Source organism: Cyrtonyx montezumae, unplaced genomic scaffold, assembly GCF_038088225.1.
Source record: "Cyrtonyx montezumae isolate F1298 unplaced genomic scaffold, pur_monq_1.0 scaffold_8, whole genome shotgun sequence".
Taxonomy (NCBI): Eukaryota; Metazoa; Chordata; class Aves; order Galliformes; family Odontophoridae; genus Cyrtonyx; species Cyrtonyx montezumae.
In genome coordinates, this window is record NW_027072089.1 from 61189846 (window position 1) to 61213331 (window position 23486).

The 23486-nt window shown below is 39.1% G+C and overlaps 1 protein-coding gene across 1 annotated transcript in view; it reads left to right on the forward strand.

The window, feature by feature from the left end:
* The window catches only part of MOCOS (molybdenum cofactor sulfurase), a 205782-nt gene that overhangs the window by 61724 nt on the left and 120572 nt on the right, over positions 1-23486 (forward strand). Inside the window, exon 4 of the mRNA XM_065752644.1 lies at positions 20490-21131. Within this exon, the coding sequence (XP_065608716.1) occupies positions 20490-21131 (642 nt within the window). The remainder of the gene's footprint in view (positions 1-20489; positions 21132-23486) is intronic.

Below are 23486 nucleotides of genomic sequence, written 5' to 3' on the forward strand. Positions count from 1 at the left end.
CTGAGAATGTCTTCTGATAAGCTGTTTCATGAAAAAGCTATGCAAAGGGTATTAAGAGCATCCGTTATTCTCCTCAGAAAATGATCTTAAATCATAAAAATTGTATATCAGAGACTGATTTGGATGGGAACTTCCAATGTGACCACAAACTGCACAAAGTGACAAGCCATTCTGTCTCCTGCATATCTATAATGGCATGTAGTTATGAGGAATTCTGGTACTGAATTAATTTTTTTTTGAATGTGGAAAATTACAAAGTTTTCTATCATTTTTTTTTTACCAGTGTGATTCTCATACACAAGGAGAAAGGAACAATAAAATCAGGAAACTTGGAGAAAGATATATTAAGCAGCTCCAAGGTTCAGACTGGTACCAGATTTTCTTTGTTCTTCTGTTAGTTCAAAACAGTGATTGCCACTCAAGGACTGACTGACAGAGACAGATATGCTGACGCACAGACCTCAAGCCACAGATGACTTATTTCCAAATGTTTTTGTGCTGAATTTATTAGAGTCATAAAATAGCTGATTAGTTCAGGTTGGAAGGGGTCTGAGGAGTTCAGCCTGCTGCTTGAACAGCTAGACCAGCACACCCGATGCTTTATTGAGCTCTTGAAAACCATACCTGTTTGAAAACCTCCAGGAACTGCAGATTGCATAATCCCTCCTGACCACCCACTATCCCCTCATGGTGGATAAGTTTTATCCTGTATTCAGCTGGATTCTGTCATTTAATTTGCAGCACTGTGGAAGGCATGGCTCTTCCTTCTCAGTGACATGAGGGGTAATGAAAGGCTGCTGTTAGATTCCCCAAGGCCTTTCCCTTTCCTTTAGCCTTTCCCTGGCTAAAAACCTCTCCCAGAGGCACCTGCATCCACCCTGATGGTCTGAAAACTGAACTGGCTGCCTTTGATCATCTTGTGCTGGGGCCGAAAACTGCAGTACTGTTGCTTTGGCCTAGTGATAACTTAACTGAAGAGGGTCTCCTCCTTAGTCCATTGGCTCTGCTTCTGTTAATCCAGCCCAGCTTCCTGTCTTGGTTGACAAGATATTCTGTTGGCTCTCATCCTCTTTTATTGATTTTCATCTTCAATTAAGAGACAATGGTACTGGACTGATAAAGCTTTGTAGGTCGAACACTTACTGGAAGGTTAACATTTTACATTTGGCAGAATGATCTCATCCTCATTCCAAAGCAAAGTGACCACTTGTTTTTCTGTGGAGTTTTCATAGCTCTGGAGTTTGATGCACTGTGTATTCGGTAACTGTGAATGTTCTGTGCTCTTTTTTCTCAACTGTTGTACCTGCTAAACCCCAGTGGCAGTGACCTGCTATTTTGAGCATGGGTTTGTTACATTATTGACTCATCCAGTTTAGACTGCACTTGAAGTGGTTGTACTTTAATTACATTTGGCATCTAGAAATAATAGATAAGTGTTTCAGGTGCTTTTGGGGAGAGATGCTTCTTGTGTACTGCAGAATGTTTCTTGCAATGGCGTTTTTCTTATCAGAAAAAAATGTATCTTTTAGTGGTGTATTCTATATTCTTTGAATCTGATTGCTTTTATATTGCAATAATTTATCATTAGTAAGCTTCTTTTTCTCTGTGGATGTCTTATTTTGGCAGTACAATATGTTACTTCCTACAAAAATAATCATCACTTAAAACCACTAAGCTGTAATCTCAAAACTTTTTTATTGAACATTTTCCTTTCATGGGTTTATGTGGGTTTTTTTGGTCAATTACTCCTGTTTTATTAATGTTACATTATTTTATAACAATTTTTCTTAATAGTTTCTGGCTGTGCCTATTAGTATCCTCTCCCTTGGTTTCTGAGACTGAAAGCAAGGAGTAGATGATATAGCTAAATTTCACAGTGTATAAATATAATGGGTCTCTGGGTAGCCTTCACATAGAAAGGTTTTGGTTTTTTTTGTGGGTACTGATACACACTTCTTTAGCACCATGCTGATCATGAAACAGTACAGATTCTACTTCTGACAGAAGCAGTCTTTATCTAGTATTTCAAAGAGGGAAGATCTGCGTTTTCACACACCTTCCATGTTAATTCATGAGTTAATCACTTCAACAAAGTATTGATTAAAATGAGTTTAAAACATAATCAATTATCAAGTGGGAAAAAAATTACTAACAACCAACAGTTAAATATGTTAAGCTGTTATCAAGTGCTATAGGTATGTTGCTTAAGCCTGAAATTAGAGGCGTTACTGAATGAGGCATCCAAAGTTTTATGTGCATTCTGGATTGCATTCAAACGTTTAGAGTACAAGTTACCATATTTCTCTTTTCATTTGTGTTCTAGCAGTGTCTGAACTTCATCATGCATACAGTGGGAAGTGATGCTTCAGGTATCATGTAGGGAAGGCGGTCTCTTTCCAGAAAAGCTTATTATCCAAGTTTAAAAGCAGCAACTGCAGGTGGGCGCTGGTGTTTGAGAAAGCAAGATAGAGCCAGTAGACAAGACAAATCAACATGAGTAGTAATGCTGTTAGCATCTCACTTGCTAAAAGAATGCTCATTCTGGGAAGTGGCAAGGCTGGACCCCAAGGGAGTGTTGTAATCAAAAATATCCACAAGTGCATATTCCTTTAAAGAAGATTTGCTAACTTCTTTTTCTAGAGAAGAAATGGAACTGTTTGAAAATGCGTGAGAAGGTGATGAGGTTTGTGGGGAGGAAAAAGTTGGCAATGGATGAGGGTCCAGTGACAAGACCACAGTGAACTGTGAAAACAAAACACTCTCTGGGGTTTGGTGGAGTCTGGGGACAGCCACCTGGGGGAGCATGTTGGTCCAAGTGCCAAAGGGGAAACTGCTCCTTGAAGCAGAATTTTGGAATAGCTGGAAATGGAACTGGGAAGTCATTCTATAGGCCAGAAGATAGCATGTGAAGAATGTTATAGCATGTTACTTCAGAAATTCTGCCTTTGTGAACAGATTGGAACATGCGTGTTTTGGAACATGATAGAAGGTAAAGTAAATTTATTGTAGTTCAAGCTTTAGTAGGACTCTAACCAGTCATTTATTTTTTATTATTTTTATTTATATATATATTTTAGTGGAAATAAATGGTTGAAATTAAATAATCAATATGATAATTTCACTAAGGCAAAACCTGAGATAAATGAATGCTCACACTTGACAACTTTTTCTTATATTAACAGTCTTCATTTGACAAAAAAATTAGGGGAATTATTGGCAAGTCTGTCATTTTTGCAGTGGTAATGAGTTTAGACTGTGCAAGGTCTTTGAGTTGTATCATTTTAAGGATGGCAAGAAATTGAGGTGCAGCATATCCTGATGCTGTAGATACCAGTGGATATACAAAAGCAACAGAATACTTGCAAGTGCACTGTGGTTTTCTGATGTGGATTTTTGAGCATCAGTTACTGAATAATCTGCAACAGGTGGGTAGAGAGACCATGGAGAGAGAAGAAATCCCTACATTGCTGAATTCCCCACAAATTCTACAAATACTTTTTACTGTGCAAAATAAGTAAATATCAGTTTTAGCACCTAGATATAATGACTTAAAAGCAAACCTCTTTTTAATTTGTCATTCAGAGTGAAATAATATTACTTCTGTTGGTCATAAAGGAACACAACTTTGTAGCAGAAGTATATGTATTTTTTTCCTTTGTAATATTGCTGAGCAATACCTAAGAGTAGCAGTGAGATTCATCATCATGAGTACCATAAGAACAATAAAACTGGCAAATGATTTTCATGTGTCTATTTGAGGTTTTACATACAGATACAGGAGATAGCACAGGATTGTACCTGGTATCTTAAATTGTTGGGCAGTTAACTTAGTTTAGGGAGTATGCAGAAGAAATTGCATTTGCTGTTATCTATTCTTTTGCTTATCATTTCAGATCACGTAAAATTTTACAAATATTCTAGAGTAACGTTCTCTGTATTTATACATGTAGCTGAAATTATTTCTGTCTGTATGCATGCACACAGAAACATATCTAAGCAAAGCAAGATCTTTTTATTTTGGTCCATCCAGTTTACCTCGCAGTAAAGTGTTCCTCAGAGCTCTGCTATTAACTTTATTGATTCTGCAGGATATGCCGTTTCCTGGGACTCAGGAGGAGATGAGAGCTCTCCCTAAATTCTTTGGATAATTTTGTTTATACTGCATGCATAGTGTCTCACAGTGGGATCTTGCAGGTGAGCTGAGCTCCTTGTGTGTTACAAGAACACAAATAATTAAGCAACAACCAGGTGTGTGTCTGTACCACCTGTGTATGGTGATAGGAAGTGAGATTTGGGGAAATGGTCAGTTTTTTAGCAGCAGTGTTTTCATAAGCTCAGTCCTAGAATTACTAGAAATTGGCAAGTGGCCTTATTTTGATAAAGATTAATATTGTAAGTTACATTTAAAGAAATGCATAGGCACTGAGGTCTTCGAAGAAATCTGTGCTGCAAATTGAAGGAATGTAACCACAGATTATAATATTCTTCTCCAGAATCTCTCTACCTGTGTTTCCTAGAGACCTCCACAACTGGATGTTCATGCAAAGAAAAAAAGAAAAGATATTCCAAAAGCATTGAAATTCAGCTCAGTGTTTCCTCCCTAACTACCAGTCTGTGGGCATAAGAGGAGTTATAGGAGTAATAGTCCACTTTCCTCTTTGCTGCTTGACCTGCGGTCAAACAAAAACAATTGATATGACTCAGAAGTGAATACAGGAGTGTTTAATCACTTATAAAATTGTTATAATGTTGAAGAGATGTGAATAATTTTTGTAGTCTGAGTGATGAGTGCCAGGACCTTACTGCCTGAGGTCTCAGTTCAAGAAGTCATTCATGTATGTATATAGTTTTAGACTAATTGAAAACAATGGGGCCACCAAGAGTTAAAGACATGCTTAAATACTCTCCCGAGCTGAGGCTTAAGTGTGCAATAAATCTGCAGTGATCTTGCAATGCAGGTATCTTGTGTCAGCACTCCCTTACTAACTTCAATGAAGTGCTGTAGGTACATCTACTGTTTCCAATGAAAACCAGACAGGATTTGAAGTGATGGCTGCTGCTGAAGGAGTTTTCTGTAATAGCTGCCAAAGGGACTGGAAGAGGGGGAGAGAGCAGCAGAGGAAATAGTAATGTTGCTGTCTCAGGCGAAGAAACAAATCAATCAGTAGCTCTATGCAGAGAACTGGGGAACCTGCCCAACATCTGTCAGATGGAAAACTGACACGCTGCAGTGGAATCTGCTTTATAATCAACCATTTCAGGTGTTCTGCCTTCAGAGAGACATTCAGAGATCTGCATGAAGTTCTTCATGTGATACAAGGGGGGTGGGGGGGACATTTGCAGCAGCACATCCCTGCCCAAATATTAAACGGTACCTTAGCAATAAGTACAAACAGAGGTATATGTCTTTCCTATTCCTCTGTGAAGCTCGTGTCTGGATAGCTGTCAGCAACTTGATGGTACAAGTGGATCCACAACCAAAATGTACACTGAGGTGTACAGAAGGTGCCTAGCTGGGGAGTGCCCTGGGGAGCACAGCACCTTGACTGGGGCTGTCTGCTGGAGAGATCCCACTGCTTCTGGTGTTCCCCCACAAGGAACTGCTTTGCTAGAATGTGAACTGTTGTGATTCAGGCTAGTAGGAATGAAGAGATGAAAAACAACACTGCTAGACTCTTTGGGAACAGAGAAACTGGGAGGGACAAAGCAGGGGTGACCCTATCTCTAACTGCAGGAGCCTAAGCAGAGCATAGTGCTCTTTTGTAGGGGCAGTGGGCTAAATAGTGTTGTAAGACAGGTGAGTGAATCACTGATTCTTAGTTCTCACCCACTCCTGCTGAGCCTAACAGCAGCTCTCTAATAGACAGCATGAGCTGGGTACCCTGATGTGATGTGGCCAAAGCCACTCGAAGCTACCAGGCCTGTAGCTATCAGCGCAGCCTCAAACATAAGGTGAGGATACCAGGCTTATTTAGATAGCTAAACATCATGAGTGAAAGGTCACCAAGTGGCAGCCCAATCACAGCAGAGCAAGGTTTGGCTTAATATTTTGGGATCAATAAGGATATTTGTTTCTTTAAGGCTTTGTGCAACAGGTTGTTACAATGCCTTTATTTTTATGATTCTGTAGAAATATCGTTTTGTTAGGGAATGGCAGTTACAGAGGGGGGTGCTGAATAAGAATGAAGCAGTAAGTTTAAAAATAGGCATGCAATTCTTGCCCTTTTCAAAAACTTTATAAAAAATTGTGAATAATGAAGAGCCCAGTAGATTTATAACATCGGTAAAGATCAACAATATGAAGTATCTTCTACATTTAATTATCATTATGTCTCAAGCAAAGTAGATTAGGGAAGAGCACTTCTGCTTTTTATAATGGGCAGCTTACTGTTTCTGTCTCCTCCTGTTAATACTCATAGGAGACTTGCATTGATAGTGTGTCAATGATTCATGCGTCCACCTTAGTTTCAGGAGCATGCAGTGCTGAGTTGCAGCCAGATGGTCCAGACAGATGATAAAAGAAGTATGAAATGAGGCACCAGAATACTCATCTCCTACTGCCCTGTCACATTGAACAAACACTTATTGAAATCTGAAATTGTAACAGCTAAAAATATGTACTGCAGTACGATGGGCTTTCACACATCCCACTGGGATTGAATTGGCTTTTGAATATAGCTTCTGTGGGAAAGCTGCTGAAATCCTTTTTGTGTCCATTTCTTTATAAATTCCTACTAAGCTGGGCAAGAACCATAAGTAGTTACTTCATTAGCAATAACGTATATTTTAACCTGGAAATTGCCTGCAAAAAGTAAACTGTTCTTCAGTGTGTTTTGTTATTCACAAATCTTCTTCTGACATCCTTGTTGCATAGAGTGGTTGATAGCAATTCATTTTGAGATTTTGCAGTTTGACACTTGAACCCATTGATGGTATGTAGAATGCATATTAAGTTTCTGCCTTTGACTTTTAGAATGTAACCCTTAAAATTAGATTTCAAGTGTACAATTGCAAGTTCTGTATTTACTTTCCTGGAACATTCTGTAATCATTTAAACTCACTGAACATTTGCTGAGATGTTTGCAGAAAGCAGTGACAAAGGGCAGAGACATACATATCATGAATGTATTTAGAACTCTGAATAAATATTCATCAAATATATTTTGCACTTTTTGTTCTGCTCCTCGTGATATTAGATGTTACTAAAGTTAATATCAAAGCAACAGAGGTGTGGCAGATCTTCAGAAAAAGTGCTGAAATCATGATCAGTAGGGCTTAAAAGTACACAGAGCAGAGAAACCCTGATAAAGTAAACATTTTGGAATTCTGTTCTGCCCTGTGGGTATAATCCTGCTGAAACATAAGCCCCGGACTGTGGAGGACAGTTTTGGTAGACCTCTAAATCTCTGGGCAGGTCTTATCGCTTGTATCTAGTCTGTTTTCTATATGACAAGAGATTGCTTTCAAAACAGAGAGCCTACTGTAATGTGGTTTTGCATAGTAACATAAGTGAGGCTGTTGCACTTTCTAGTTTTGGTGCAATATATTTTTCATCAGTTAATAAAACTTTTCAATTTTGATGAATTTGTAGAATGCTTAGATTCACTAATGCAAGAAGGTTATAGGTTAAATCTATGTTTAGTATAAGATTATTTGCTCAATTACATTATTCCCAAAAGGGTTTAATCAGTGTATAAGGTAATATGTGGAAGTATCAAGGCTTTAGATTTAGCTGGAATAAATCTTAGACTGTATTTTTTCCTTGAAAGTTAATCAAGGATAGAGGTGTATTCAACTGTGAATATGTAGCAACACATGTGCCCCTTCAGGTGCTTATGCTGATAGGTATTGCATCGGTGTTGTCACAACTGCTAATCCAATTGCAGAGTGAAAATTTAGCACTAATAACAAGAATAATTACCCTCCACAACCCTTTGAAAACAAGTTCCAAAAATTTTGAAACTAGGAGTAAAATGTTTGTTTGTGCAAGAACATGGACAGTATTGTAAAGCTACCCAAGTCTGAATTAGACCATTTTTGGTCTATCTCGTGTATAAAAGAATGAGTTGACTTGCTTTTTAATGAGAAATATGAAGGTGTCAGTAGAAAATGCTAAAAGAATGGGATGCTGACTTCAGTTGTCAGCTGCAACATGTTACTTTCCTTTGTGTTTAAGTGCCCTAATACCTAGAATAGAAAAGAGGAATTTTGCAAGTTCTCTTAACTGTCATCCCATGCAGCCCTCCAAAGAAGTTGAACATGATGAGGTTTCTGCATCCCATTTCTTTTCTGATTCTGTTCTTTAAAAATTCTTGACCTTAAAAAGTCAATTTTATTTTGAAGGTATGACCTGTGAGTATCATTCCACAAGATACTGAGTATTGTTTCATCTGAGCAGGGTATGTTATCCAGTACAATATGTACTACCCACGTGAGTAATCGTTTTGAGAATCCTCCAATGACTTGAATTTTCATGGGGCTTTGCTTTGCAGTGTGGCATACTTGGGAAGTCAGAAATAAGTTCCTAAGTACTGCTCCTTATCTATGGTAACTGGCTTTAGTGAAGTTGCATTGGTTCATACCAATGATGAATTTGCTGTTCAGAATGTTTTCCAGAATGTATGTTGCCATATCTGGGCTGTCCATCTGACATTTGGATTTCCTGACCTTCTGTGTTAGGTTTCTAACTCCAAGGAGTTAGATAGTGAGAAAATGAAAAATACAGGGCAGATAATTTTTGGATCAGGCTTTCTGCCTATCAGCTATATAAGATGAGGATGCAGTGTGGAAGGATTGCATAGGAAATTGTAGTTATTAGTATACTTTTGATGTCATGAGTTTTCTGCTGCCAGGCAGCACTCGTTGCAAAAAAAAAAAAAAAAAAAAAAGTTAATTAACATATATCCTATGGGGGTGAACTTTCTAGTTAATAGCAGTTTTCATGTATATCAGAATTAGCAAATGGAATACTTAAACCAGGATTAGTTAGTTCCAGTTTATGATTTCCATGTCCATTTTGATTTGAACAGAATGTTCCTCAGACAATATGAGAAGAATTGCAGCAGGTTTCAGAAGATTTCTCTTAGTTCCCTTTCACATATGCAGTGTCTTGTTTTTGAATTTGATTAATATTTTCTGTTCAATTTGTAAAGTAATGACATTTATATGGAGGTTTTCTGATGTTAACGTGCTTTAAGTCTCCCCTAAGCTGTTTTCATTTTATGATTCTAAAAATGCCACTTGTGAGCTCCTTAAAATGCTATTATTCCTTGTTTTCTAATGAGTTTGTCAGGATTGCAAACGGATTCTGTTTTAAGGCAATCCAAGAATAACCCTCAACAGTCATTTATGCCTCATTGCATTCATCATGTGTGGAACAGTTTTTCCCTCAACAGCCAGAAGCATTGGAAGCATGGTTGTCAGGATTTAAAGTGAATGAAGTGCGACTTGACAGGCAGAAATGATGTTTCCCATATGTGCAAACATCCATTCATATTTCTGCAAAATCTTGGGGCTGCTTAAGCCAAAATATTAGTGTGGCTTAGTGTGTAGTGAGAAGTCTTTGATTGGCTCTTCAACAAATAATAAGCAGAAAATCTCTTCACGCCTGAGTGTTTCTGGAATTGTGGTCAACAGGATGTTTTCAGTATATCATGGTGTGCTAGTTTGAACTCACAAGTTACAGGATAGGCCCGTGGTTTTAGCAAAGAATGAGTATCTTGCAGCTGTCGAGTACCCTTGTACCAAGACTTTGTTCTTCATGTTATTGTCTCTCCCCTTCATACTGATAGGAACTTTTAAACATTTTTTTAATAACAAACTTCAGTGTTCTTAGAAATGAAAAGCAGAGATGCTGAATGCTGAGATACAGCATCAAATCACTGAAAAAAACAAATGCCAAAAAAGCCATCTGCAGTGGCCAGAAGTCTTCCAGATTTTGCTTTTCTGTCTTTTTACCCAAGCAACTGAAAGCACAAGCTGCTGCTGTGGATTTACCTGGTAAATTTAGGTCATGTTAAGGATAGGTCTGTGGAAGTGCATGGATAGATTTGTGTAAACTCCTTATATTTTGAAAGCAAACTAAGGTGCTTTCATATTAACATCTTCATCTAAAATCCTTTCTAGATAAAAGCACAGTACTCAAAAAAACAATCCATGAGGAAATAGGGCCTAGTTGTGTGTGACTGCATGCCATCCCATTCACTGTGCTGACTGACGCTTAGATTCACAAAGCTACCTCGTTCCTCCTTAAGCAGCTAAGTACCCCTGAAGTTCTCAGCCTGTATGTTTCCCAAGTAAATGTGATATCTGTACAGGTGCTTTACAAATTCCAGCAAGTTATCCTGTCTTCACCTTTCCTTTTTCTCTCAACTAAGAAAGCACTATTTATGGGAGTAATGATTTTTATAGTCAACCCATCAGTCATACTATGGAAAGAGGAAGATCCAAAAGGTTGTGCTGAAAATTGTCAGCTTCTGAACTTCCAGACATTTGGAGTCAGAGGACTTCATCAGTACTGAAGGCCCATTTTATGTAGCTGATTCCTTTGGATATGAGAGCATTTTGCCTTGGGCCATCTGTTTTGTGATTTCCCCAGAGAACAGGCTAATATTAAAAGCATGTGAACGCTGATATAGCTACCTTCATTTGTGGTTAATATTTTTCAAGATTAGTATTAAATCTTCATTTCAGAACAGAATTAGAGCACAAAAGATGGATATGAGTATTGGAAAAATGTCTGTCAAGTGTCGTGTCCTACTTTGCTAACTAGAGAAATGGTGGGTTATCCTTTTGAAACTGTGCTTAGTCACTTGCAGTTTGCAACTGAAATAACAGGGAACGTACAAATTAATCAAACTATAGGTTTTGAAGGCAAATCCATTTTGTAAATGTCTAATGGGAATACTGGTTGTCATGCTTCCATTCTCTAGCACTGTAAAGACATTAACTTGGGTCACAGTGTCTGGAATGCATGATACAATGCTCAAAACAAAACAAAAAACCTTGTAGTTTTTTAACTGGCTGCAAAACAACTTGAATCAACGTCTCAAACCAAGCAATAAATAAATAAATAATAAGGTAATAGCTGGAGAAATCACAGAGGTATGCAGTTTAAAGACCAGTACTTCTTGTCAGAGGTTACTTCTAAGTGTAAGTACTGTAAAGACTTGAGTGTCTGGAGCCATCAGGACACCTAAGCATGTGTTTATCTAGTATTTTTTCCTGGCGTGACCTTTCTAAGCTTATACTTGCTATACTGCTGGAAAATAGTCAACTTTAATGCTATGCTTTCTCTGAATCAGAAAACAAAGTAAAGTAACTTCTGTCTTGTTAACATGGAAATATTGAGTTAGAATCATACAATAGAATCATAGAGTCATTAAGACTGTTAAAGACCACTGAGATAATCTAGTTCAACCATCACCCCATTACCACCATGTCCCTCAGTTGATGTGTATCCTATGTATCGCTTCACATTTGCTTCATCCTAGTGACTCTTAATATTTGTCATAAAAACAATCTGAATTTTAACACATGAATGACTAAAAACTGATTCATTAGTAATTTTCTGTTTAGTAATTGTGCATTTACAGTTTGGAATGATTTGTTCTCAAGCTGTTTGCTGTTCTTGACTAGTTTTCCTTAACTGTTACTTAAAATATATTTTTTGTGGTTTTTTGTTTGTTTGTTTTAATTTATTGCCAGTTGACTTGAATACCAGATGAGTTCTCATTTGAAGAGCCTATGGTTTGTATTTGTAAAGTAATTTGTATCCGAATTAGTGAAAGTATTGTTATTCACAACTATGTTCACAAACTTTTGGCCATTGTTCAAGCACTATAGGAAGCTGATCTGGCTTACTTTACTCAAAAAAATATCCACAAAGTGGTTTTAAAATCTTGTAGCTATTGATCTTCTTTCTCTCCAACAGAAAAACAACTATTTAATTTCTAAGGAAACAGTTACCCAGGGGTTTCTGCCACATCTAGAAAGTTATAGGAGTTATGGGCCACTGCCAGGGAGAGGAGTAATATTTGTGTATTAGAACAAACTGTACCAGCAGTTGGCCTGCGGTATTGTATTTTATGGTTTTCATGATTCCTTCCTACTGTTCTGCTCTTCTGATTACATGCAGTGCCATAATGCCACCCTAAATCTGACTTCGCTCTGTCAGTATGCCCAGCGTGATGCTGGATGCCTTCTGGTTGTATACTTTGTAGTAGTAGTGAGGGTCTACACCTCTTAGTCTGTATGGGTGCTTCTCATGAATATTGTTCATCAGAGCGTTTTTTCTTGCAGGAAGACATTTTGTAGCCTTTAAAGAGCAACTTTTCTACTGACTATGTAGTGCAAGGCAAACTACAGTCATTCTGCTGTGCTGACAACTTTGCAGAATTGGAGAGAGGATTTATTTGGTAAAGACCAACTATGACCCTTTGTTAGTAAATAGGCATTTCCCCAGTGTGTCTCCAGTGAATCAGTCAGAGCCTAGGAGAATAAACGTAACGGATTATAAAGCTTCATTTCAGGTGGCTGAGCACAAATGCTTAAGTAGTGCTTTCCAAAAGAAAGGAAGGTATATTTTCACCACCTGCCTATAGCAAATGAAGCTTATCAATTACATTCCCTCTAATGAATTAATTTATGAGTTCAGGAAGCTGCTTCAGTGGAGTCATAATCAGCAGAGGTGTAGATGAGTGTGAAATCCTGATCACTCTCATGCAAGCAGAAATTGGAAGAAGCTGGGATCAGAATGAGTGCCTTCTGCGTAAAATGGTCAGAACACAAGTTTATGTGGATGTGATGAGTGAGGATAGAGCAGTGTGTGCCTATTTCACAGTTGGCATATGTTCTGAAAGGTTTAAGTTGGTGCATTGTCAGGATGGGAAAAGAAACTGAAACAGAAAAAACAACTTAATAAACTTTGAGAGGAAATTTTAAAGGATTATTTATTTATTGCAGTGTCTTATGGCCTTATGCAGATATTAATCCATGGGAAAATCTCTGAATTTGATAGAGCTCTGCTGGATTAGTTGCAAAGGTGGCAAGATGGTATGGCACCAGATTCCAGTTAAAAAGTTTTATTTAAGAAAAGTGGGTGGGAAGGTAGTAACTAACCTTTGCAAGGGCATTTTTTCATTAAATTAATGCTTTGCTGGAGAAAGACAGACACTTAAAGCAGTTGATTCTTTCAACTACTTGTAGATTTCAGTTTCCTCTTGTGCTTGGGTTGAGAATTAAAAATAGGAGTATAATACAGTGCTGTGATACATTGGAATAGACCTTGTCTTCACAGAATAAGATATTTTCTACCCAGAGGGCTTGTCTTTTTAATTTGGTAAATTAGAATATTCCCATTACATACATAACTGTAAGCAGTAAAGCTGTCCTTTCATTTTGTACTTTTGTCAGTGGAACAAGCTAAAGGAAAATTTGGGATGAGTGTTAAGCAGCATGCTTCTTTATGGTATCCTTCTGAATTTATGTTAAAATGCAGTTTTCTATTCCTTTTTACTTCGTGTATGTGGAAAGAATGTGTACAGAAAAGCTATTGCTAGATGTTAAGTCTCAAAGCTGAGTGTTGTGTACCAGGTCCTAGTGTTTGTATCCATTTCTAATCCCTCAAGAAAGTTGATGAGAATTTTTCAATTGACTGCTCTAATAGCTGGTGCTTACCCTTAATTGATAAATGAGGAAGGTTAAAATGTTGTCACTTGTAAATGTAGATGTAGCCACTGGAAACACTTCTTACACGTACATCTAGTGAAAAGGATTAAAAAGACAGTTATGAAAAATGCTATCCTCTAGTATTATTAAAAGAAAAATATGTATAAGTCAAATTAAGATATTTTGACTCAAACCTCTTTTTTTTTTTTTCCTAATTGCCATTCATACAAAGACTTTTCCTTAGACAATAGTACTTCAAATCTTTTCAGTGTCTGTAGAGCTGAAAGCAGTGCAGTGAAATTTCTGAGGCTCAAGTTGAACACACAAGCCCAAACTGGATTTGTGTTCCTGGGTAGCATGACAATAGAAAAATTTTATAATAAGAAATAGTTTTAATATGTAAATGCACAGCTGAAAAGGAGCCTTTACAAACTGCTACTTAAACTTGTACTGTTGAATAGATAACTACTGTTATTACAGTGGCAGTACTAAGTTTTTAAAAGGGGTCTATTTTAGCTGGATCAGCTACTGGCTAGAAAATCACTGTGTTCCCAGTATTCATGAATGCTCATCTGTAATCTAAATAAAAACGTGAATAGAAATATAAACCACGACAATCACAAACTCCTTGATCATCTTTTGGTCTTGCCAACTAGAAACTGAAATGTTTTCATTAATTGGAATTAAAGCATGGAAGGACTCAAACCTAGGGAGGTAAGTTTCTCTATCATCTTTCAACAGTCTTGGCTAACCAGGGATACCCCGATGGACTGGAGACTGGCAGATGTGATGCCCAGCTTCAAAAATGGGCTGGAAAGATGGTCCTGGTAGCTACAGACCTATCAGTGTCACCTCAGTGCTAGGGAAGGTTATGGAGCATTTAACACCAGGAGCCATCATGGATCAATGGTCAACCATGGGATTAGGTCCAGTCAGCATGGGCTCATGAACATTAGATTCTGTTTGACAAATCTGATTTAATTTTGTGGCAAGGTGACCCACTTAGTGGATAAAGGTAAGGCTGTCGATGCGGTCTACCTGGACTTCAGTAAAGCCTTTGACACTGTCCCCCACAACATCCTCATGGAGAAGCTGGCTGCCCATAGTTTGTATGGGCATATGTTCTGATGGGTTGGCTGGATGGCCAGATCCAGTGAGTTGTGGTCAGTGGAGCTAAATCCAGTTGCTGGCCAGTCATGAGTGGTGTCTGCCAGGGATTGATACTTGAGCCACTCCTATTTAACATTTTTATCAGTGATCTTGATGAGGGGATTGAGTGTATCCTCAGTATGTTTGCAGATGACACCAAGCAGGGAGGGAGTGTTGATCTGCCAGAGGGCGCTACAGAGTGACCTAAACAGACTAGATCAATGGGCCAAGGTAAACTGTATGAGTTTCAATAGGGCCAAGTGTTAGGTCCTGCATTTTGGCCACAGTTGCTTGCAACTGCAGGCAACCCTACAAGCTTGGAGAGGAGTGGCTGGAAAGCTGCCTGATGGCAAGGGACTTTGGTGTGCTGATAGACAGTTGGCTGAACATGAGCCAGCAGTACTGGCTCTCTTGTACTGGGGGCCCAGAACTGGACTCAATACTCCAGATGCAGCCCCACCAGCGCAGAGCAGAGAAGGGTCACCTCTCTTTATCTGCTGGTCATACTTTGCCTTACAGCCAAGTATACTGCTAGCCTTAGCCACGAAGGCACATTGCTCATATGCTTCCTGCATTATTGACTGTTTGTTTTTTGATCTGTCCTTCTAAGGAGACTGGAGGAGGAGGAGGAGAAAGGGGGCAGGTCACAACAAGGCAATTTGCAAGATTTGCATTTGGTGCAAGATTGAGCGTGCTGCCTCCTCCTTCCTTCTGCCAGCCTAGAAACAAGGTATAGAGTCAGGCTTCTCAGCCTCTCTGCAATCTTCTGTGTGATGGCACAGCTCTATCAGTGTGCTTAATTAAACAATTATCCTCTTACTCATGTCTTCCAAAGAGTTCTTTAAGAAATAGAAATTTGTAATAACATAAAATAGTACTACTGCTTGCAGCTGTGAGCTATAGTAGATCAAGCTATCAGTTTTCTACTGCAAGTCTTTAGTCCTGCTTCCAGTATCTACCTTATATATGGCTGTAAATCTTCCAGGAGTGTAATAAAGGTGAGCTGCATTTCACTGAAATGGGGTATGTCTTACGTGAAGACACAGAGCATTAGGAGTTCTGTGTGCAATAGCCATTGCTTCCAAATATTAACATCAAAAGATAGGATGTAGCATTGTGGGCTACAGAAGTCATTCAGAGGTATTGCAGTTTTCTGTCCTGAAATATCCTGATTTTATCATAGCAGTGGTGCTCTGGTTCAGGAGTTTCTGCTATTTGTTTTATAAAACTCATTCTGAGGTGCTCATAGCTTTTCTGCTCTGCACATCAGAAACCATTACAGAAGAGAAAATTCTTTTGGCTCGGTCGTTTTTCCTTATTTATTTATCTTCCTTTTTTAATGCTAGAAATCTTTTAACCAAAAAGCTGATTTTGAAATTTCTACCTCTTTCACCAGTGCTGGATTCATAGCAATTATGTGACACATTTAGAGTCCCAAAATGCACATAGGTACCTTAAGAGATTCACAGAAGAGACTGTTTCCTACTGAAGACATCTTGCTTGTTACTCTACTCTAGGAATTTAAATGCCTTTGAAAAAATATCTCTCATCCTCTTGAACACTTTTGAAAATTTTACCCTCACTTGAAAGTCACTTTCTGGTACTGAACTGAACAGATAAATGCACCAATATTATATTGTGGATTGTATTTCAGTATTTTTCAGCTGTTTCTAAATTTGAGCGATTACAAACTAAATGTAGTTAAAATACTACTGATGTGCATGAGCTTGTCTCTTATTTATGATTTAAATGTAGAGTTGTCACTATTTGTGAACCAAAATATATATATAGATGTATGTTTATTGTTCTGTAAAGTTGTGAAAATGTTAAAGGAAAATACTCACTGGTTCTGATATTCATACTTAGGCGAAAGCATCCTGTTATTAAATCCCAGACCATCATTCCTGCATCCCAGATCTTGTCATTTTACAGTGTCTTTTGGTCAGATTAAGTGCTGCGGCAAGTCAGTACAATTCCTGTGGAGATCTGCAGGTTATTATTCCTGAGTAAAGTTTGGCATTCTGCCTAGCTCTGTATCACCTCCCTCTAAGACTGTGTGGTACAAAGAGGCTGACTGAGGAGGAGAGCAAAGAAAGCAGAGAAGGTAAAAAAGGAGTTGACTTGATAACTGTCTTCAGTGTGCTTTGTGTTGCTGCTCTTGTCAGCTTGCTCTTATGAAAGGAAACTGTGTAATAGGAGGTTGCTATCACCTCATTTTTTAACTCAGAAGGCATTTTCTGTGCGCACATACATGTGAATACATAATTTTTTGTACTGCTCACAAAGATAAAAAACATAGAAAATGTGATACTTCACTGTTGGTGTCATTTCTCTTGAAATTGAAATGGCACACCCTTTTTTGTTATTTGTACTTATATCGGTGTAATGATTCCAAGACCTATTGAATGATCACATTGTATAAAAAAAAGTCATATAATATGTACCAAATCATGTCCATACCACAGACACCTGGACATCTTACTAATCTGCCTTCCAATCCTTTCCCCTATTAAAAAAAAAAAACAGTCAAATGCTACCCTTCTTAAAAAGTGAGAGCTCTTGCTTGCCTTGCTGCCTACCTTTTCTCTTTTGTGCTGAGTGCAAGAAAAGAAGAATAAAGACAAGATTATTTCTCAGCTGAACTTCAGGGCATGGGTGGGTCTAAGTGGCAAGCCTACAGCTAGCTAAACTGCAGCTCTCTGGGTTAAGGTTTCATGATCCTGCAGTCATCTATCCCCTATGGAGTGTAGGTGTGCCTCAGACTATAGTGTGGGTGGTGGTGGGAGAGGCTGCACAGCTGCTGCAAGTGAGGGGAGAGGATATGATCAAGCAACAGTGATGAATGAGGCAGGCAGGCCGCTCAGTGCCCTACACTCAGCTGCTGTGATTGTCCCTATCTTCATCCATAATGTGGCTGCTGAATTTTAAGGAGGAAGTCTGCTTTCTTTGAAAAAGTCTTTAAAAGTAATGTCCAGAATTCTGAATTCTTGCTGAAGCTATACTGGTCTCTATGACTTCTTTCAAATGGACTCCTCAAAGCATGTAAAGTCTGGAATAGATGAGTGGACGGACAGTGAGGTGGTTTGAGAACTGTCTGACTGACTGGCAGAGCTCAGAGGGTTGTCATCAGTGGTGCAGAGTCCAGTTGGAGGCCTGTACTTAGCAGTGTTCCTCAGGGGTTGGTGCTGGATCTGATCCTGTTCAACATCTTCATCAGTGACCTCGATGAGGGGGTAGAGTCCACCCTCAGCAAGTTTGCTGATGATACAAAGCTGGGAGGAACGGCTGACACGCTGGAAGGCTGTGCTGCCATTCAGTGAGACCTGGACAGGCTGGAGAGTAGGGCTGAGAGGAACTAGATGAGGTTTAACAAGAGCAAGGGTAGAGTCTTGCACCTAGGGAGGAATAACTGCATGCACCAGTACGGGTTTGGGGATGACCTGCTGGAGAGGAGCTCTGAGGAGAGGGATGTTGTGGTCCTAGTGGATGACAGGTTGGCCATGAGCCAGCAGTGTGCCCTGGTGGCCAAGAAGGCCAATGGGCTCCTGGAGTGCATTAAAAAGATTGTGGCCAGCAGGTCAAAGAAGGTGATCCTCCCCCTCTACTCTGCCCTGGTGAGGCCTCATCTGGACTACTGCATCCAGTTCTGGGCTCCCCAGTACAAAAAAGGGATCTCCTGGAAAGAGTCCAGCAGAGGGCTGCAAAGACGATAAAGGGCGTGGAACACCTCCCTTATGAGGAAAGGCTGAGAGACCTGGGTTTGTTCAACCTTCAAAAAAGAAGACTTAGAAGGGATCTGATCCACATCTTTAAATATCTAAGGTGCAGGAGACAAAGAGATGAGGCTGGGCTCTTCTCAGCAGTGTGTGGCAATAGGACGAGGGGAAATGGCCAAGTTGCAATTGCAAATGTGCGTGGGAACTTCTTCACAGTGCAGTGACGGAGCAGTGGCACAGCTGCACAGAGAGGTGGTGGAGTCTCCTTCTCTGGAGATGTTCACGACCCACCTGGACGCCTACCTGTGCAACCTGGGCTAGGGAGGTGCTTTGGCAGGGGGTTGGACTACACGATCTCTAGAGGTCCTTTCCAACCCCTGCAATCCGGTGATTCTGTGACTTGACAATTCCTTCATAAAATCTGAAATTCTTTCTACATTTCCAGACTACCTGACACTTGCATCACATTTCAAAAACTTAAACTCTGAAGAAAAGCAAGTTTCGTTGGACATGTGAATCCATTTGTTGCATCTTGTTCTTCCTAGTGCAGTGAGACTTTCCTGCAGCAGACAAATGTATTGTCAATATCATTTTGTAGAGTGTTTTTTGGTCCTAATCACGAAAGTCATTGCCATCGTTTCTTTTCCAGTCTCAAAGCTTTGATTACAGCACACTCTTTGCCTGTACCATTTGCCTTTCAGACCGAACACGCACAATTTTGAGACATTTATATGTCTCTGCTCTTCTATGGCTGAGGAAATTTTAGCTTGAATTTGTCACAAAACCTTTTGAACAACTTACATTTAAATGCAGCATTTAAACATCTGACCTAGTGAGGGAATCTCCTGTTATATAAAACTTGGAAATTTTTAATGATGCACACTGAGAGCCAGAGCGTATAGATTACCCAAGTGCTGGGCTGCACCTTGGAATTACATAGGTCAGCTTGTTCATAGAAATGCCTTGCAGCAGGAGAGGTGCACTGAGAAATCCTTTGACATCTTTTCTTGAAAACCAGGCTGCACCTCTGAGTAGCAACATTTATGCTCTAGATCGGTTTCGCTTTTTCTGCTTCATCCACCCAAGCTTCCTTAATGGTTGTTACATTTCCTGTTATTAGGATTTTTATAAAAGTTCCATTTGGAAGAAGTTCATCAGATCACCATTCAAGGAAGGTGACCTGACTAATGCTGCTCCTCTGCCTTGATCTGACTAACACTGCTCCTCTGCCTCTGCACAGACCTAATGCAAGGACTGTAGTAGATGCTGATTCACAGAAGATAGTTTAGAGCCAAGTCTGTGCTCTCTAGGCATCAGCAAGTGTGTGATGTAGACATGCCTCAATATAGTTAAGTTTTCCTAGTCTAGCTCATTGGATGATATTGAGTTACTTCTGGTTTAGGCTGTCTTTGCAGACAACAAAGATTACAGCCTTATGTGCATAAATCTGTTGCTTTTTGCTCTCTTTTGTATGTGTTATTAGTATTATAAACAAGAAGCAAAGCTGTATGCTTCTTTTGACTGAAAACTACTGCTTCAAATAATTTGTAAACTATCTAACGAAATAAAACTATTAAAAAAAACCAAGCACACACTAATACTTTTTAGGTAAAATTGACCTTTCCTCAGGATCATTGTACAGTATAATAATATGCAGGCTTGATTCTGATCTCACTGAGGCAATGGACTGAGCTGGACCACTCTGTTCACAGCTAGGCAGAATTGGCTACTCTTCTACTATAAAAACTCAACTACTCTCACTGTAGCATTTGAAAGAATCTCCTGTGGGCAAAATTGTTCAAGTTTATTGTGCTATTTGCTGAAACCTGAGTACTTATATTTAAATCATGTGTCAGAGTAGAAGTATTTTCCTGCTGAGGAAAAAAACCAGAATATATCATATGGTAATAAAGTAGAAAATTCAGAAAATAACTTGATCTTTTTTTCATTTTGCAGAATATTACAACATTTTCACACTACATCTGAAGATTACACTGTCATTTTCACATCTGGTTGCACAGCTGCACTTAAACTGGTAGCAGAAGCATTCCCCTGGGTACCTGGAGGCACGGAGCAACCAAGTAGTCGATTCTGTTACCTAACTGACAGCCACACATCTGTTGTGGGTATGAGGGTCATAGCTGCCTCAATGAATGTATTATCTGTTCCAGTAAAACCAAAGGACAAGTTGTTATTGGAGAAAGACTGGTTACCAGCTGAAGAACAAAACTGTACGACACCTCATCTTTTCTCTTATCCAGCTCAGAGCAATTTTTCTGGTACCAAATATCCCCTTTCATGGATACGAGACATAAAATCTGGAAAACTCTGCCCCATCAAAATACCAGGGAAATGGTTTGTTCTATTAGACGCAGCCTCATATGTGAGCAGTTCTCCATTGGACTTGGGAGTTCACCAAGCTGATTTTATCCCCATCTCATTCTATAAAATCTTTGGATTCCCTACTGGCTTAGGGGCATTACTGGTAAACAACCGGATTGCCCCCCTCTTGAGGAAAACCTATTTTGGAGGTGGAACTGCAGCTGCCTACCTTGCAGGAGAAAATTTTTACTTCCCAAAGAAGTCTATAGCAGAAAGGTAAGGCTTTATTTAACAGAACTTACAGGTTTTTTTGTTGATTCTGTTTGCTTTAGACAAATGTCTTAGTGTTGGTGCATGCACAGGGCTCTGATAACTGCTGCTTCAGACAGGCATTTCACATTCAACTCTATTTCCTTCTTATTTTCATATCTAAAAGATGTTATGTGAAATATCTAACTTTTTCCCTTGATCTACTTTGTCACAATTGGTAAAAATACAAGAGTTCATCCAGTGACATGAAGGTCAATCCATACATTTTTTAATTTTCATCTGCAGTACCTCAACAGAACCCTGATTTGTTTGTGAAGGTCTAAACATGGAACTGCCAGGCCAAGGTTGGTCACACTACAATGACCCACAGTGAAAATGGAAAGTAAGGGCCATAGATTTCTCTGGCAAGATGGCATGCTTTAATCTCAAGGGAAGCTCTATGAGCATAACATGTACAGTAAGATGAATTACCAAGGACAGATATTTGTAGCACTCTTATTTCAGGACTGAGGTTCTGTAGAAGCTGTGAAGCTCTCCTGCTGAAGGCAGACGACACCTAAAGGAGGTGAAACATAAATACATAAAGAAGAAGATACAAGATAAAGAAGAAAATACATAAAGAATACATACATTCAAGGTGACAGATAAACTTCCCCAGTCCCTTAACATACTAAAATACTACTCCTGGTGATACTTGGTCTCTTGATCTCTCTCCCTCAGACCAGGATCAGCTTGTATAATCACAGAGAAGGGGCTTCCTTCCTGCAACATCTAGTATGTCTGCACAAAGGGAAGACTTGAGATTTAGTATTGGGAGTGGCTGGAAATGAAAAGAGGAAATGATAAACAGAGCTGCTCATGCCTTGAATTTGTTTATGAATGTGTATTCACAAGTCCTGCATCTCCCATGGTGTAAATGCCTGTCCTTTAGGTATATGTATAATAATGAGCATTATATCTGATGTATGTGAAGCTCTCTTAGTCACGTGCCTTGAGAGCTGCTGTGAGGTTTCAGTTCTGGAGTGGTAAATGAAGTGGCTGGCTACATTAACCTGGCTCTCCTGCAGTACTAAGCTACATATTATTTTAGAAATGGGAATAGGTATGGTGAAAAGCCGGTTAATCCCTTAATTTACTTTAAAAAGAAAAACAAAGAAAAACAATCGAAAACATGGAAACATTATTGTTCTGAGTTCTGCTTCTGTGTTGTTGTTTTGTTTCTTGTTTTTTTTTTAAACCAACAAGGCCTTTAAGTGCAACAGAAGTACTTGCTGCACATTGGGATGAAAAGACAAAATAATCATGGGATCTTATGGTGCTCCAACATCACCTGCAAGTCAAGGAAGAAGCCTGCTTTAATTTGACTAGGGCAGGCCCTAATTTCTGAGTAGCTTTCTAGAGGTAATTGGCACACAACTCTGCGTAGCACATAAAAAAAATACCTGAGAAGTGTGATCAATCTCAGTATTTCTTTTCTAAATTAAATGGGAAAATGTATGTGGTAATCTTGAGGAAGGTCTATCTGTTATTTTTTTCAAGAGTTTTCAGAGGTCACCTGCTCATAAGTTATTCAGGCATGTGAGGCTCCCAAAATTTTCAAGGGTTTGTTACTGGAAAGGCCTCCTTTAGCCTTCTAGTACAGAGTAATAAACAACAGAATTTATCCAGTTGAATTTCTCAGGCTGGGCGCAGTGTGTCCAAACTTGGTTTGAGGAACCTAACATATAATCAAATCTGACACCTGGACTTATACATGTGATTGATACTAGTTCCTGGTAGACACCAATGGCACTCAGTTTGAGTCATATATTGATATTTACTTCTGTTTTCATCTTCTTTGCTTTTTATTTGAAAACGTAATTGTTAAAACTTTGTGTTTAGAGCATTATCAATGCTGTCCATAATCCTTTGTGAACCTTGGATGCTCCAAGACCTGCCTACAGAAGCCTGACATTTTCAAAGATAGGTCAGGAATGACAATAACCCTTTCTTGAAAAAATAAAAATGAAAGCAGTCTCCAAGCTATTCCATATGGATATATATTCTTTTTCTATTCAGCAAGTTGTGGCGTTTTGCTTCAGTATATCTTTCAAGTCTTTTCCTGGTAATAAAACACACAAAGTAGATAGGAACAGATCTAGTAGATTTCACTGTGGCCATAGCTAATGGTTACCTTGTCTGTGGCTGTGTTTCCATTTCATCACTAGTGACTAGAACACACGGGTCATTATCCTCACATAAACAGCCAAATTGCAGAAAGGGGCTTCCAACCTAGGAGGTATCTGCATCCAGTTGAGGAGACATTGAGCAGTCAGCTCCAAATGGACGTGCTATGTCAGGAGCTGGGACTGACGACTCCCT